We start from the raw sequence: 15,386 nt of genomic DNA on the forward strand, positions 1-15,386 counted from the left end.
GGGGGGGGGGGGGGGGTACGAGGGTGTCATATCCCCCCCATGAACTTTTTTTTTACGCGTAATTTATAGTTCTTCGACGGTTTTGGTTTACTCAGAAAAAAATAGTAGTGTGTAGGTAGTTAGTTCATCCCCCCCCCCATACGAAAAAGCTGAGCACGCCACTGAGTAGTGACACCGGCTGATACTTGACCTCAGTAAACGTTTATGACTCAGGCCAAACAACACGCCACACCAGGCAAAAACTGTAATTTGTTTTTGATGTTATTTTTAAGAAAAAAAAAACTGCTGATAATATACAATTTTATGTTTCTATAAATTACTTCAAGTATGTGATTTCAGATTTGATACTACTTAATACTTTGGGTAGTCTTCAAAATACTGGATAAAAATAGCAACGTACTTTACGGCTATAATAGATTGTCTGCGCTTGAGACAACTCTAAGGTCATGCAAACGTGTAATATTAAATAGACACAAATAAACACCTATTATGTAATATTTTTTTAAAATTTTAATTCGGAATATACAATCTATATCATAAGACATAATAAGTAAATAGGTTAAAAGACATATAAAAAGAGTACACAAAAGAGAATACAGTGATTTAAGAAGCCACCCAATGATGACACGTTAATGTTGACTTTTTATTTTTTTTTATTTTTTAACTGTGCAATTATTCAACTATAATTTTTTTTTTTTTTTGTTTCTACATTAAGATTTGTAAAATGTCTCTGCACCATTTACGTTTTGAGCGTCTAGGAGGGCTGCCAGGGATTGTGAGGGAGGAAAGGTTTTTGATTAGAGGATTTGATTGGAGAGGTTATATAGATATAATAATTTACAAACAATCTATATATTATTATATTATATTAAAATATAAAACGTATTAAGTTTTTATAGTAATTAACAATCGATTAATAGGTACTCGATGTTTGTCGAAACACCAAAATTCAAAATTACATCTTCCGAAAAAAAGATAATGATATAATATTTTGAAAGAAATTGTATAGGTAATATTAAAATATTATAGATACTGTTACTTAGATTTTAGCAGTTTTATTAATAAACGTATACACTGCAATGAATTTAATATAAATATCAAATATGTACCTACCTAGGTAGGTATATAATATTATATTATAACAACAACGTCTGAAAAAATTTTCGTATGTTGTTAATTTTTTACCATCTAAATTAAAATAACTTAAAAAGATTTACACTAAATAGGCGTGAACGGTACATTTTATAACATGTTTAATACATTATAATAACTATAATAAAAATCTTTCCGAGCTAGCATCAAAGTCGTTATGGTTAATGTTGTGGTTATTCGTACTGGTATTTTCAAATACGTAGGCTAACCTACACTAACTATTGTCTATTAACTAAATTATTATTGTATGCTTTTTGTCTAGTACCTAGTCAGTCAGTCAGATAGAAGAACCTTGTACCTATTATGGCCGTATATTTTATGCGTCGTGTTTTATTTATTGGGAATACTGATAACTTTCCACCAAATCACTGTATTTAATTAATTGTTTTTTTTTTTTAAATTATCGTACCATTATAGATAAACTAATCTCGGTCTCACTGCTCTTAATTATACCTTTTTTTTTTAGGTTATTGTTTACCGAAGATAATAATATAATATGTAATAAACTAATATAATATACGATGTCCCTACTATATTAAAGGGCGTAAGGAGAATTGTATTTCACGAGTAAAATATTATTTAAATTCTTATACAAATCACAAAAAAAAAACATTTTTTAGTAAGAGCATTAATTTTATAATATTTTTTTTATACATTTCATTATAAAGTCAATGGTAAGAGTAATATTTCTAATGCATTATAAAAGTATTAAAAATAACAATTTAGTGCTAATAAAGTACATACTTATAAATTTATGAATTCCTACAGCTATCATGTTGAAAAAAAAAAAACAAAAAAAAAAAAACAGCAAACTGTAAGGGATGGTTCGAAGCACCGTAATAATATAGATGATTATTACTGCTATTGTACGTACTTATAAAATTAACAAATTTTTTATTTACTTTATATAACATATTAATTTAGTTTATAAAATATACTTGAAGAGTCTTTCGAACAATTTCCAGGAACGTAAGAACTTGGTGAAAATTCCTAGAAATGTTGAAGAATTCATGGTAATCGATTTATATTTATTAACCATTGTATTATACAATGGCGTATCTCAACAGATACAAAGATGTTTGATCGAAGTATAAATATAAATACGTCCAAAATTAACCATAAAGGCGACTTCACACTGCTCCGTGATCCGTGATTTTCAGACAAAAAACCATCAGTGATTTCTCAAAATTATAATTGTTTTAATTTTTGTGATAAAGTTGTGAAAATAATGGTAAAGAGTTACTGGTTTTTGGTTATCACAATGAAACAAACGCCTATCAGTACACATTTTCATTTGATAATTATTTTCATAACCATTAACCACATATACTTTTGTGAACATTAATTATTGACTTCAGTAGGATTGGATTCTACTTTTTGGTATATGCAACATAATAATATGGTATTTACGTGTACAACCATTGGGTTAACCGCTGGGTAACTACAAGATTCAGCCAAACGCAGAATTTTTTTCCCGGAAATCACCGTTCACGGTGGAGGCGTCTTTATAAGTGAAAACAAAATAGTATAATATTTTATTTTTCAATTTAAATATAAAATAACAATCAAAATAATAAATTACATTGTGTAAACAAGGAATGCAAGATGTGCGTCGTGTATGCGATATTGCAAACTAGTGAACTTAAGGTGTTTACATAACATATTAAGTTAAAACGAGAGAAGACACAAAAAATTGTAGTTAATCATCGATAACTAGATAAGAGCCAAGTGGATATTATAAATTAACATACACGTGGTGCTTATGGCTTATCACATAGTGTTAATTGCGGTTATATACCACACAAGAACTAAGAACAGTTATTATGTGGTTATACAGTGATATGATTGATTAATTGGTACGTATAAGAGTGTATGATACCAACTCAATTCAATAATAATAGTTAAATTATATAATATTGGAACGATTCACGTCCCCGTGAAGGAATGTTCCAGGGAATTTCCGTGAGTGTCAACCTTCAGGTCTTATGCTCCGTTTAAATTATTTTTAATTTATTATTTGATACACTTTTTTAAAATAATTTAATTTGGAGCAAGAAAAACATTTTATTGCTAGGGTAGAACATTTCATAATATTTAAAAATAATAATTTTAAGTTGTTTTTTCACTCATGTGTCAAGGTTATATTATTTATTTTCACGTAATACATTCATTTTGTATTCATTTAAAATGTTATTTCATAAACAAATATTTCCTTAGTGATTGTTTTTATATTATTTTGGAAGAAGTGTACAATATGAAATAACGTTTTGTGAGTTTATAAATATAATCATTTATACATTTATATCTATGGTAGGTAGGTATATAATTACTGAGAGATTTTTGAACATACATATTATATAGTAAGTACACAGCAATATGCGGTTTCTTCGTACGAGTTTTGAAGCTTTTTTTGTGTTAAACTACTATATAAACATAACTAAATATATTTCATTCGAATAATAATAATTATAATTTATTGTAGTCAGCTCAAATGCTATTTCTAAATCAATTTGTATATCTAAAATCTAAAAAGGAATAAAATAATATTTAAAGCAAGGGTGATTATTTAAAATGGTATTCCCTAATTCTAAGTATGAACATTTCTGTGCATAGTTTGAAAATTAAAAATTAATAAGAACAAATATCTCGAACATTCTCTTAAACTATTGAACCATTTGATGTATATTCTAAGTCTAAAATGCCGGTAAAAGTCTAAAGTCACATATTTCGATGGATTTAACTAAATAGATTTGTTTAATGGGTTTAACCCGTGGTACTTTTTCAATGATTTAGGGAAGCTACTCCAAAATGTTTTTTCCCCATTACTGATTGGATGGAATTTCTAATCTAAAAAGGTACTACGTAAAATGTTTTGAGCCCCATTTATCAAATAATGTATTCTATTAGGCCCGGCGGTATGATTGGTGATTAAACATTACAACATAATATATGAGACATATTAAGTAGGTAGTCATTAAATTTAAATCGTCTCCATCTTAATTAAAAAAAAAAAAACAACCATGCACGTCACTGTATTATAATATTACATAAACTGTCGAGTGGTACGTGCAGCCTTAACTATACGAACGTATATAGTCTTATCTGAGAAAACTTTGGTGAACAATCGAATTATTATTATTAATTCTCGACACGAACATTAATTGCGAGAGAAATCGCGGCGGAGATCTGGTACCTGTATATATATATACACAACGTTACAATAGTTTACGACCGACGTTAAGTGTCAACAACGTCCAAAATGTTTCGGCCACGGTAAATCGGAATACAATAGCGGAGAGCGTTGCATTATATACTTATATCGCAAAACGTGTACGGTTGGCTGAGCTCGAAAAATCTGCGCGACGTCCCGAAGAACGGGTTAAGTGTTTTAATTACACAGGAGATTTTATCGCGGCAAAAACGAGACTGTAAACGAGCTTCCGCGAGCGCGAGGACGTCGGGCTAATTAAATTTGTCAAGTTAACAAATACACGGCCGGAAGAGTGTACGCCGTGGGGTGGTTTCCGGCGGGAGGGGTGAGTTGTCTCTTCTGTCTGCGGGCGGAGGGGGATCGTGCCATCGAGATTCCTGCAGTATAAGCGCGCGCGCATCTATGTATATATACACACATAGATATACATGCAGTAAGTATATATACACTGCAGCTGTATATATCTGTAGCCGAGCAAACCAAAATCGTCATCCCTTTTGCGCTTAAGGCCCGTTTTAAAAGGCATTCCTGGTTTTTATTACATCATCCGCGGAGATCGCGCGCACTCCTGTATGGCGGTGGGTCGGCGCGGGGTGCGGCGACCGAGGGGTTTATTGGATTTCCTTCTTGCGGGCCCCCACCCTTCCCGTCCACCACGTACACCCGTGCACCGCCCGCACCCCGGTCCCGGCGGATGTGTATTATTGTAGCTAATAATATCGTGTCCTCTATACGAGTATCGTTCTTTCTCGTCCCCCCCCCTCCCACCGTCCCCGAAAGCGCTCGCCCCAACACCCCGCGTCCCGGCGGCGGTCCTTTTTTTCCGCTGCACCGCCGCCGCAACCCTGCAGCTGCACCACCACCCCATCGCCGCCGCTCCTCGCGATATCCAGCTCGTTTAAATGTCCCGCCGACGATATTTACCGACCGACCTCATCTATTCACGACCGGAATCGATTAAATAAGAAAAAAAACCCCCCCGAAAATGTTCGGATGACAGTGCGTGTATATAGGTACCTATAAGTATTTGTACGTCCGGCAGTTCCCGGAGTTATGTTTACGCGACGTACAAGGAAGACGGTCACCGGTCGGTATTCATACCTATATATATATTTTTTTTTCATATCGTATTAATTTTGTTTTCGTCTATATACAGGACTTGGATACCGGCCAAACGATTCGGATTCGATGGTTTTATTTATTTATCTATCCAGCAGTGAACGCAGAAAACGAGCAACTACGCCAATAAATCACTTTCCCGGAACAATATCGACGTTAACGTTTCGATATTGAACCGGCTGTATATTATATACACGCGTATAATCACGTGCGATAATATTGTGTTCTTAAAATATATTACAATATATCGTATATGCGAGTGTGTTTCACATTCATAGTGGGCCCCCTCGCAGACTATACATCCGGTACAATCTACGAGTATATTATGCCGACAACCGGACACCCGGATATTCAGCTTCAACTACATGCCTATACATGGACAAATCATTTATAGACCTAGTGCTCCAAAAACTGGCATCATATTCGACGAGATGAATGAGACAACACGACTAAACATATTGTGTGCCCACACACGTCGCACAAACATTTCAGAAAACTATTCACACGTCTAATCAGCAATATTCTAGGTCGTATTGGTGCCAATAAATTCGGAGGTATTTTTAGTACATGATACATTATATACCTATGTGGTCGACGGTATTGCAGTGGTATTCAAATCGGAACCTGTGTGGAACGGTATACAGTCGTACTGGTACGTGCCGTCATACCAAAACATATATACTGTAATGCCACAATACAGAATACCGGCATATTCCGTATAATACCGCCAGTTGGTTCGGTAATTTTGAGTGTAAATAATGAAACACACCATCACGTATTCGTTTTTATATTTAAGATATTGGCATGTATTAGGTACCTAACGCTTGTATTCTTCATATATTTTACTATTGTATACTTCAGAACGATATAAACCCTACCGAAAAATCAGTCAAGTATATATTTAAGTATTGAACGGTACTTCGGTATACGGTACACCGTTTCAGCGGTATTTGAGCAATAACAGGTATACCAGTTAACCAGTATACCGATGTAAGACGGTATAACGAAAAAATTGTCAACCCTAATATTATCTGTATATTAGAAATTATAATGTATGTTAAATTTAATATTGCTCTATATACCTACTACAAAAGAAACTAAATAATTATTTATTTAATCATTTTTAAATTAAATTACTAATTTGAAAAAAAAAATCAAAACTATAACCGAAGTTACGTCTTCAAAGTCACCAAACTTCTTATATGCGTGTTCATACTCACTAAATTATACCGTACTTTTATATATTTTAACAAACTCTACTTATAAAATACCAGAAAATTAGTCTGATGATCATATCATTTTCAAAATATTGAAACGCATTTAATATATTTGTACATATTTTCATCCACGAGAGTGGTGTAGCTAAATAGCCTACTCACAAAGCCGTGTTACCTATAATTTGTGTTATTGACATACTCGACAAAGTTATAATAATATTGGCTATTGCAAACATTATTATAATATTAGAACTTAAGTATTTTACCTTTCAGATATACAAAAGCAAAACACTCGTGGATAACATAAAATTAATAATTGTATTAGTTGGGCGGCAGTGAATAATAACGTTTATGTAAGGCGAATAAGACTTATAATAAATATACATTATTTTGGTTTAACAATAGGTAATAATATAAAAAACAATAAATATTGTTTGAAAAAAAATCATACATACCTACGTTGTTATTAAATGTTTTCATATTAAAAATTGAAATAAAGCCATGCTTTATGTTTTAGTGTCATTTGTGATGTAGAATTCAGAGTTTTTGTTACGTTCCCTGTTTTAAATATGCATGTATTTAATTATAAGTTTATCTACCGAGGCATTAATTAAACTGTCAGTTTGTATAGCAGTTTTATTGTAGTGTTAAATTAGTTAAACAATAAAAAAAAAATACAATATTTTTTTGGTACCATTATTTGAATCATTTGAAAATAGTTACTATTGAATGAAATTAATTTAACAAAACGGGGGAACTCGTTCTGCTGTATAATAATATGTTTTGAATGTACCTCATCATTGAGGTCACTGTAATGGATATGTTAATATGAACTCGGTGATAAATCATTGAATACAAAAAAAAATGGTTTTGATCAAAATCACTGGTAGATCGGCATACAATCCACTCTCACAAGAATGGTATGTGTTATATTATATTTATATTATTATTAGTATTTTTTTTTTAATTCGACAGGATGAACTATTTTTTACCAAAAACACAGCGTACAATTTATAAGTCATTATGTAAATACTTGTCTTATTCTTATTGAAAAATGGTAAGTTTCAATATCGTTGTGGTAAAAATTGTATACAATTATTTTTAATATTTTTAAAATGTCTTGTGCCTAAAAAGTATTCAATATGTATTGGCAAAAATTGTCAAGTCCTTACGATTAATATTTTTTGAACTACCTACTAACCAAAATAACAATTATTAAGTCGCAATTTTCGTTTAAGTATTTAATTTCGTAAAAATCTTATCTTCTCTAGCTAACGACAAATAATAGTGCCAATTGATTTTTGATATATTTTTAAATTTATACGAGAAAAACTAATGAAGCACCTTGAATTTAATTTTCGAAACTTGGCTATTAAATTTTGCGCTTTAAGCTTTCTCAAAATTTGAACTTATTTAAAAAAAAATATTCTTATATAATATTATGTATTATGGATACTTTTTATTTCTGTATGAGGAACCTTATGAGAAACGTTATTGCATTAAATTGTCAATGTTTTTAATTTATAAAAGTATAAACAAAAGTGTCAGCAAAATCTATCGAGAAACAAATAGTAAAAAAAATATTTTACAAATGTCAAGTCCCTACTTATTATGTAAGTTGTTTATTTTTAAATTACTATAAAAAAAACAAAATCGATTTTTTCTAAAACTGGATTTAAGTATTATTCATATTGATCCGTATTTTATTTTTATTTTCCTCAATTACTTTGAAAATTACTGGAAATGATTTACTCATGTTTCAAGATAAATTGTTAGGATTTCCGTTTACGAAAATTGTTCATAGTTAAATACCATCATCGTGTACCTACGATATACTTGATATCATCGTGTATAGTTTCTACCATAACAATATCTATTATGCACCAATTTCATACATTCCGATTCCGAAGTATAATCAACATCGTTATTACTTCTCAATTATATAGGAACTTCTGAGAAATACATACTATACTATATTAGTTAAGTTTGTTTGTACTTCGTACATTTAAGCTATATGGTATTGGTATATCACTGTAAAGACAATATATTGCTAAAATAATCATTTTAAAAAGTTAATTAGTTTATTTAGAATTCCTGAAAATCATATCGGTATTCAAAAATTAAATTGGCTGATCTTTAAAAACTAGAAATCAATTATAAAATAATAACTATACCCGAGTAAATATATTTTGTATGATTATAGTAATAAATAAAAATAGGGTTATTTTAAAACGTATGAAGTTAAATGATAATATTTGTAAATTTAAATTTATTTTAGTTCTATACTATATGAATAATTTAATATTATGGTGTGTACATCCACCATGTATACGATTATTCGGTCATATTTTTAATTTTTAAAAGTTGTTACTACATGCCGGGCCGTATTTTAAAAGTTATAACTTATGTACACCTAATTAGTTCAACATTGAAGTATAGATGCTATATTACGTATACAGATAGCAATTCGTTTTACTATTTTATTTCAAGAATATTATAATACTTAACAAACTTAATTTAAGACTAAAAGATATTAAGGTGGTGATGTGAATAACCGTAAAGTTAAAGTTTTTACAAAGTTTAGTCATCTGATACTCACTCGCGAAGTGATTAAACGTGAAACATTTCAAACACCAAGAAATTAAATCAAAATAATTGTGAACACTAATGAACAACTGCTTAAATTTAGTACCAACTCGTGAACTGTTTTAATTTAATATGTTTCATCTACATGCAGGCGCGCATTCGGTATGCCGTGGGGACCGAGATCATCAAAATCGTCGAAGTATATATTATATTATTTAATCTGATGTTTTGAAGATCTATATAGATTGTGCACGAACATGATAATATATATTATTATATGATGATGATGATAATAATAATAATAATATGTCCTTTGAAGTTTGAACTTGCATTTTAAATACACGAAAATCCCATCTAAATCGGTCGGTCAAACGCATATTATTACATTACATGTAAGCACGATGCCCGAGGTTTATCAGTGCACCGGGATTGGAATTTCGATGATACTGCACCGAGTTCAAAAGAGAAGGGAGAAAAAAGGAAAAAAAACCGACGTTATACCTACACACCGCTCTGTCGTCGGGTAATTTGTGACATTTAATAACGATCATCCCCCCCGTCATCGGCTATACGTCGGCGGCGGAGGACGTACGTCAAAACCACCCCTAAAACGAGCTGCACAAGAGTGGCCACTTCACGCGGGCACCCGGCCTTCCGAGCCCTATAAAACGCCACCCCTCCGCTACTAGCCTACCCCGCTGCGGCAGCAGTACACAATGCATATAAATTGCATACATGTGCGCACTGCAGTGTCGTCTCGCTGTATGATAATACGCGTAATAGTATCACGTGGTATAATATTTTATTATTATTGTTTGCGCGGGTTGTAGGCGCACAGTGCAGCCGCGGTGTGCACCGATGTACTGCTCGAAGCGTACGATCGACACCAAACGATGCGGACGTGAGGAGACAGGGGCGGTTTGTCCAAAGGCGGGTGTCTCTGATCCGAGTTTTTCCCTCCCCTTATCGTTCGCATTGAGAAAAGAAAATTGCAGGTTTACGACGACGACGACGACGACGACGACGTCTGTGTTGTATTTATTTGAATCTTGTACGGTTGTATATTACATAATATTATGTGCACAGGCGTGAGGGTGTGTGCGCCAGCAAATCGTTCCGTAATCCTCGAGCCGCACCTCTGGTATAGAGCATCGTGCTTTTCGAACGAAACGATTCGTCATTGTTTATGTTTTGACGACTTTTATATGGAAAAACGACACGCGCCCCCGCGTGGCTTTTTCGGTTTTTTTTTTTTTGTTTTTTAATACAATACAATTTATCATGTACGCACAAGTGTTGTTTTCGGGATATTAAAGAGAGCTCATAAAATATGATATATACATTTTCGTTCTGGGCGCACACGAAAATTCGGAAACATGGATTACATGGGTATGGATGTAGCTCATATAAAATAATATATACCCTAAAACGGGCAGGAGGGCGGGAGGAAGCTCGGAGATTAGCGACGGCCAGAAAAAAAAAATCATTACTACCATTATATATTATTGTTGTGCGTTATTATATTATTAAATAACAAACAACGACGACGACGGCGACGAACAATACTCGAGCTCGAAAACCTGCGACCAGCGGGCCAGTGTATACGATGGGGCGGGGGTTGGCTGGCGGCAATCGGTGGGGAGGGTTGAGTTGGCCTTTTATATTATGTATTATGTGCGCGCGGACGATGACATGCGCCGCCGCGCCCTCTCCGCGGGCAGCGCATAAAAATTCCTACGGCTCGTTACGCGCGCAATATCGCGCACTCTCCGGGGCGCCGAAGGGGGGGGGGAGGGGCTCTAAAGTCTTTAATCTGTTGAACACGCGGATCTAATCGTCGTCGTCGTCGTCGTCGTAGTCGTCGCCGCCGCCACTCGACGCCGTCCCCGCGCACCACTGCAGCCGGTCGCCCCCTTTATCGCGCGCACACTAGTCCGCGGGCGAAGTCGACGGGAATAAACGCTCGTCATTAAAATAATAATAATAATAATAATAATAATAATAATGCGACGAAAAAAAATGGATAAAAAAAATGAACACTGTTCAAAAGCCGACAGGGTACGACCCGCAACGGGTGGGCGGGTGAGGATTTTTATATTAAAAATAATAATAAACGTTACGCGGCGAGGGAATTTCATTAGCTTTTGACCGGACGGGCGCGCGTATCGCGGTGTATGCATATTATAATATGCGACGTGCACACTCGTTTTATATACATATATTAGGTATGATATTAGTTGTCCTACGCATTATTATACATCGTCTAATCATTTTATTATACATTTCAATGTGCGTGTAATGAGCGATGATTGGACGTGAGGAGATGAATGCGTGAAAAGGATTATAATTTTGTTTTCTAAAATATACAATTTATATAATTAGGTATACCTGTATGTATGTCTATATATGTATCAACTTTAAAGTTCTATACTCATATTTTGAGTATTGAACATGATGATAAGTGGAGATTGTAATATAGATAGTAATAATGTTAGGTTAAATCGTATAGATTTAATAAAACTCCAAAAATTGGAATGGTCTATTACTGCGAGTATTAATGAAAAAGAAGCGAACATATAACCAAAATTATCAAACAAGTGGATGATTTTAAAGTGTATTTGAGTGAAAAGTGCTTACCTAAAAATTTACTGTTAATGGAAATTTACATTCGTAACACAGAAGTCAGACAGAGAATGGCTACACCTAACCTTAGTCAAATTAAAATGTTTGCGACTGCTCAATTAGCTAAACTTTGTATGGATCACCGGAACACACTAAATCCGACCATCGTTCTCATCAACTGCAAAAGTCGTTGACGAAGTTTATATATATCTAGGTGTAATAAACCACGGAGGGTATTGCGCAAAATTATCTAAATCATATCCATCGAATGTAGGTGGCGGTAGACTGCTACTAATTCCATTGTTCTCGTCGATAGACTAAACAAAGTAATAATTTTTATAAATACATATTATATGAAATGAAAGCGACGTATTACGTATGTTAATAGATACAATATTGTTTTTATTTGAAGACAAATATCTTGTAAATTACCTTAGCTAGAATATATATATATATATCGTTGTCTGGAGAATAGTTTGGTGATATCGGTGAATACCCGTACTGTAAAAAAACAAAAATATGTGTTTAAATATATATGATTGTATATAATATTACACGTACGTATTACCTTAACTAAATTATCGTCATCTTTCGACGGATTGATTTCATCGCATGCATGGCATTCTTCTTCCAATCTACTCATTTCACTTATTACCAGTGAATAGCTAGGTGACAAAGAGGACACTGTTTTGACATTTTTATTAAATAGTTAAAATAAAAATAAATGTTATTTTATATTTTGTATACGAAATAATATATTAATAAATTATTACTTTAGGGTTTAGTGTGTTCCGGTAAAAAGATAAAATATTTCCCATAAGTGAAATACACGTCTGAGAAAATCCGGTGCTATTTTTGCGTGACGAGAAGAAGTTAACAAATGAATAACCACTTGACATTTTTCAACCGGGTCAATACCGATGTGTACAAATTTGCGGCTCGCAAAGTCGAGTGTGTAGCTAGTGGATTCGATGAGCTCGACCGGAGGTGATGGTGGTACATAAGTGAAGGTCTTCTTGTATATTCTATCGGCGATTGAACCAGCCATGTTTTTAGAAAAGTTTTTAAAAATAATAAAATAATGATAATAAAAGCACCTAAAATTTTACAAAAGACTTGGAGAAATAATTAACACTAAACAATATTATAAGACTTGAAAAAAAACTTTAAGCTCAGAACAATTTATAAGACTGTTCGAAACGTAGAGGAGAATTACAAGTGAGTAGGGCTGTGAACAGATTGAATGAATGTCGGCTCTTGTAGAGCCAAGTGTTTATCGACGGGCCCATTAATGGGTGGGAGATACAATATTGAGCTATATAAGAATCTAACGTGTAAGCGATTAAGACATTTTAAAGTATAGATTGGTTATTACTTATTAATGTGTGATTCACTAATAGATATTTTAAATTGTTGTTGTCGCGTATATCTATGAGTCTAGTATATCTAGTCTACGTTTACGTACAAGCGATTAAGATATTTTTAGTGCTAACTACATTTAATTTTATTAGAATATCATCCGATTATGATAATATAATATATAGAATACTATTAATCAGAATATGCTATTAACTAATAGGCATTTTAAATTGTTTATTAAACTCTAATGTTTTGTAGGTATGATAGCATTTCGTGGAAAGGTATTGATTTCATTATCTATATATCAGTTATTAATATGTTATTCACTAAATTGTTGTTTGTAAGCATACTAATATCTAAGAGACTACAGGATAAATATGTAATTGAAATGATTAAAAATATAAGTGAATAAAATATATGTTGAACGGTGGTGGGTGTGGTGGAGGTAAATATAATAATATATGTATCGGTCACTCGATGATCGGGCGGGGAGGTCAGGGAGACGGAAAATATTAGGGTTGCCATACGTCCCGGAAAACCGGGACTGTCACCAGTTTTTGACTTTGTGTCCCGGTGTCCCGAAAAATGTTTTCGGGACGCCTATATGTCCCGGTTTAAGGAAAAAATTTTAAATAATTGAAATCAAGAGTCAATATTTTAATGTTAAAGATAACGAATAATTGATAAATCCATAGGCTAAATAAAATAATAATATCGGGAATATTCAAGGACAACAAACAAGCCATGTGCGCTATGCACTGTGCAGTTTACATGTTTTATTTTTATATTTTATCGATAATCGATACGGCCAAACGGGTGATACACAGACAATGTATTTTACATCAGTAGAACGTAGGTCGTAGGCCGTAGCCTAGATTGTTCGTTTTTATTATTTTATTCGTTATTATAATATTATGGCACCAAAAAGAAAATGTCACTTACGTGACGAGTTTTCTGTTACTTGGAGTTTTATAAAAAAAGGTAGAAATGAATTTGAAGCATATTGCACTTTTTGCAAAAGCTATTTTCAAGTTGCCCACGGTGGAAAATCTGACATAGTCGATCATATTAAATGTAACAAACATACTTTATTTACTATTTTTCTGTCTGTCCCGGTTATACTTGATTAAATTATGGCAACCCTAGAAAATATACATCACGTAACGTGTGTGATCGGGCGGTATGTGATAAGATTGAAAGGAATAAGGATCGTAAAGATTGTAAGGATCGTAAAAAATTGCAAATATCGTAAAGATCGTAAGGATCGTAAGGATTTCCAACAGAATGCCCCTTTTTATACTACTAAGGATTTTCCAGAAACTAATGAAGAAAACAATCTAGATCAAAACTGACAGAAGGCAAAAAGCTGTGTACGTATCGAAAATATATTATGTTAGAAAAATCTCAACTGCAGTTAGGTTATAATTTTCCTGTATATAGCTTATAATTTAAATATATATATAGGCACAATAAAATTGTCGTTTGCAATATTTTGTGGTTATTATTGTGAACTTTGAGATGATCCTCTTAGGACTTGGGATACCTTAGCATGCATATAATACGGCGCGATAGTGTTATAGCTATTGGGCGCCCTACTCGTAGGTATACAATGTACATAATAAAATATATTTTTATATTAGTATTGGATCCTTATACATACTCTACCCACACCACGCCCTATCATCGCAACAGCTCTCGAAAGATATTAGAACGATACATCACCCCCTCCCACTGCCCGTATACTGTATCATAAACCTGTATCTTCGATCCGTACCTATACCTGAAAATTAAAACTCAATAAATCACACTACGGAGCGAACAAATATTGCAGCCGTGTACGAGAGCAGGATTGCAGGAGCTGTCTTGGGCAGTGCCCCAACTACCGGTGGTGCTTGGGATGCAAGGAATCCCCGGGGCCCCATTGAATCATATGGCCGAACCATTTGGTTGTACATTTTTTTCTGAATTTTTCTATTTACAATCTAATATACAATATGAAATAAAAAATAAAATGATCGTTCATTTTAGGCCATTGCAGCATTAACTATTTTGCAAACAGCTGTAATAAATCTAAGAAAACATAAGAAACTGACTTATTTATTTTTATTTAAAAATAGAAG

General features: G+C 33.2%; 1 protein-coding gene across 1 annotated transcript; it reads right to left on the reverse strand.

The window, feature by feature from the left end:
- Positions 1–11,860: 11,860 nt before the first annotated feature.
- On the reverse strand, positions 11,861–13,136 carry LOC111042685. Its single transcript, XM_022327375.1, has 4 exons — positions 12,681–13,136; positions 12,476–12,591; positions 12,340–12,408; positions 11,861–12,224 (listed from the first exon to the last, which is right to left on the reverse strand). Coding segments are annotated over exons 1-4 (303 nt in total). The 5' UTR covers positions 12,682–13,136; the 3' UTR covers positions 11,861–12,107.
- Positions 13,137–15,386: the final 2,250 nt, after the last annotated feature.

This window comes from Myzus persicae, unplaced genomic scaffold (assembly GCF_001856785.1).
Source record: "Myzus persicae strain clone G006 unplaced genomic scaffold, MPER_G0061.0, whole genome shotgun sequence".
Classification (NCBI taxonomy): Eukaryota; Metazoa; Arthropoda; class Insecta; order Hemiptera; family Aphididae; genus Myzus; species Myzus persicae.

Coding starts and splice junctions, on each gene's coding strand:
- LOC111042685 (XM_022327375.1), bottom strand. Junction 12,409..12,475: donor ATGACGATAATTTAGTTAAG/GTAATACGTACG, acceptor GTTTTTTTACAG/TACGGGTATTCACCGATATC. Junction 12,225..12,339: donor ATATATATATTCTAGCTAAG/GTAATTTACAAG, acceptor TACTTTGTTTAG/TCTATCGACGAGAACAATGG.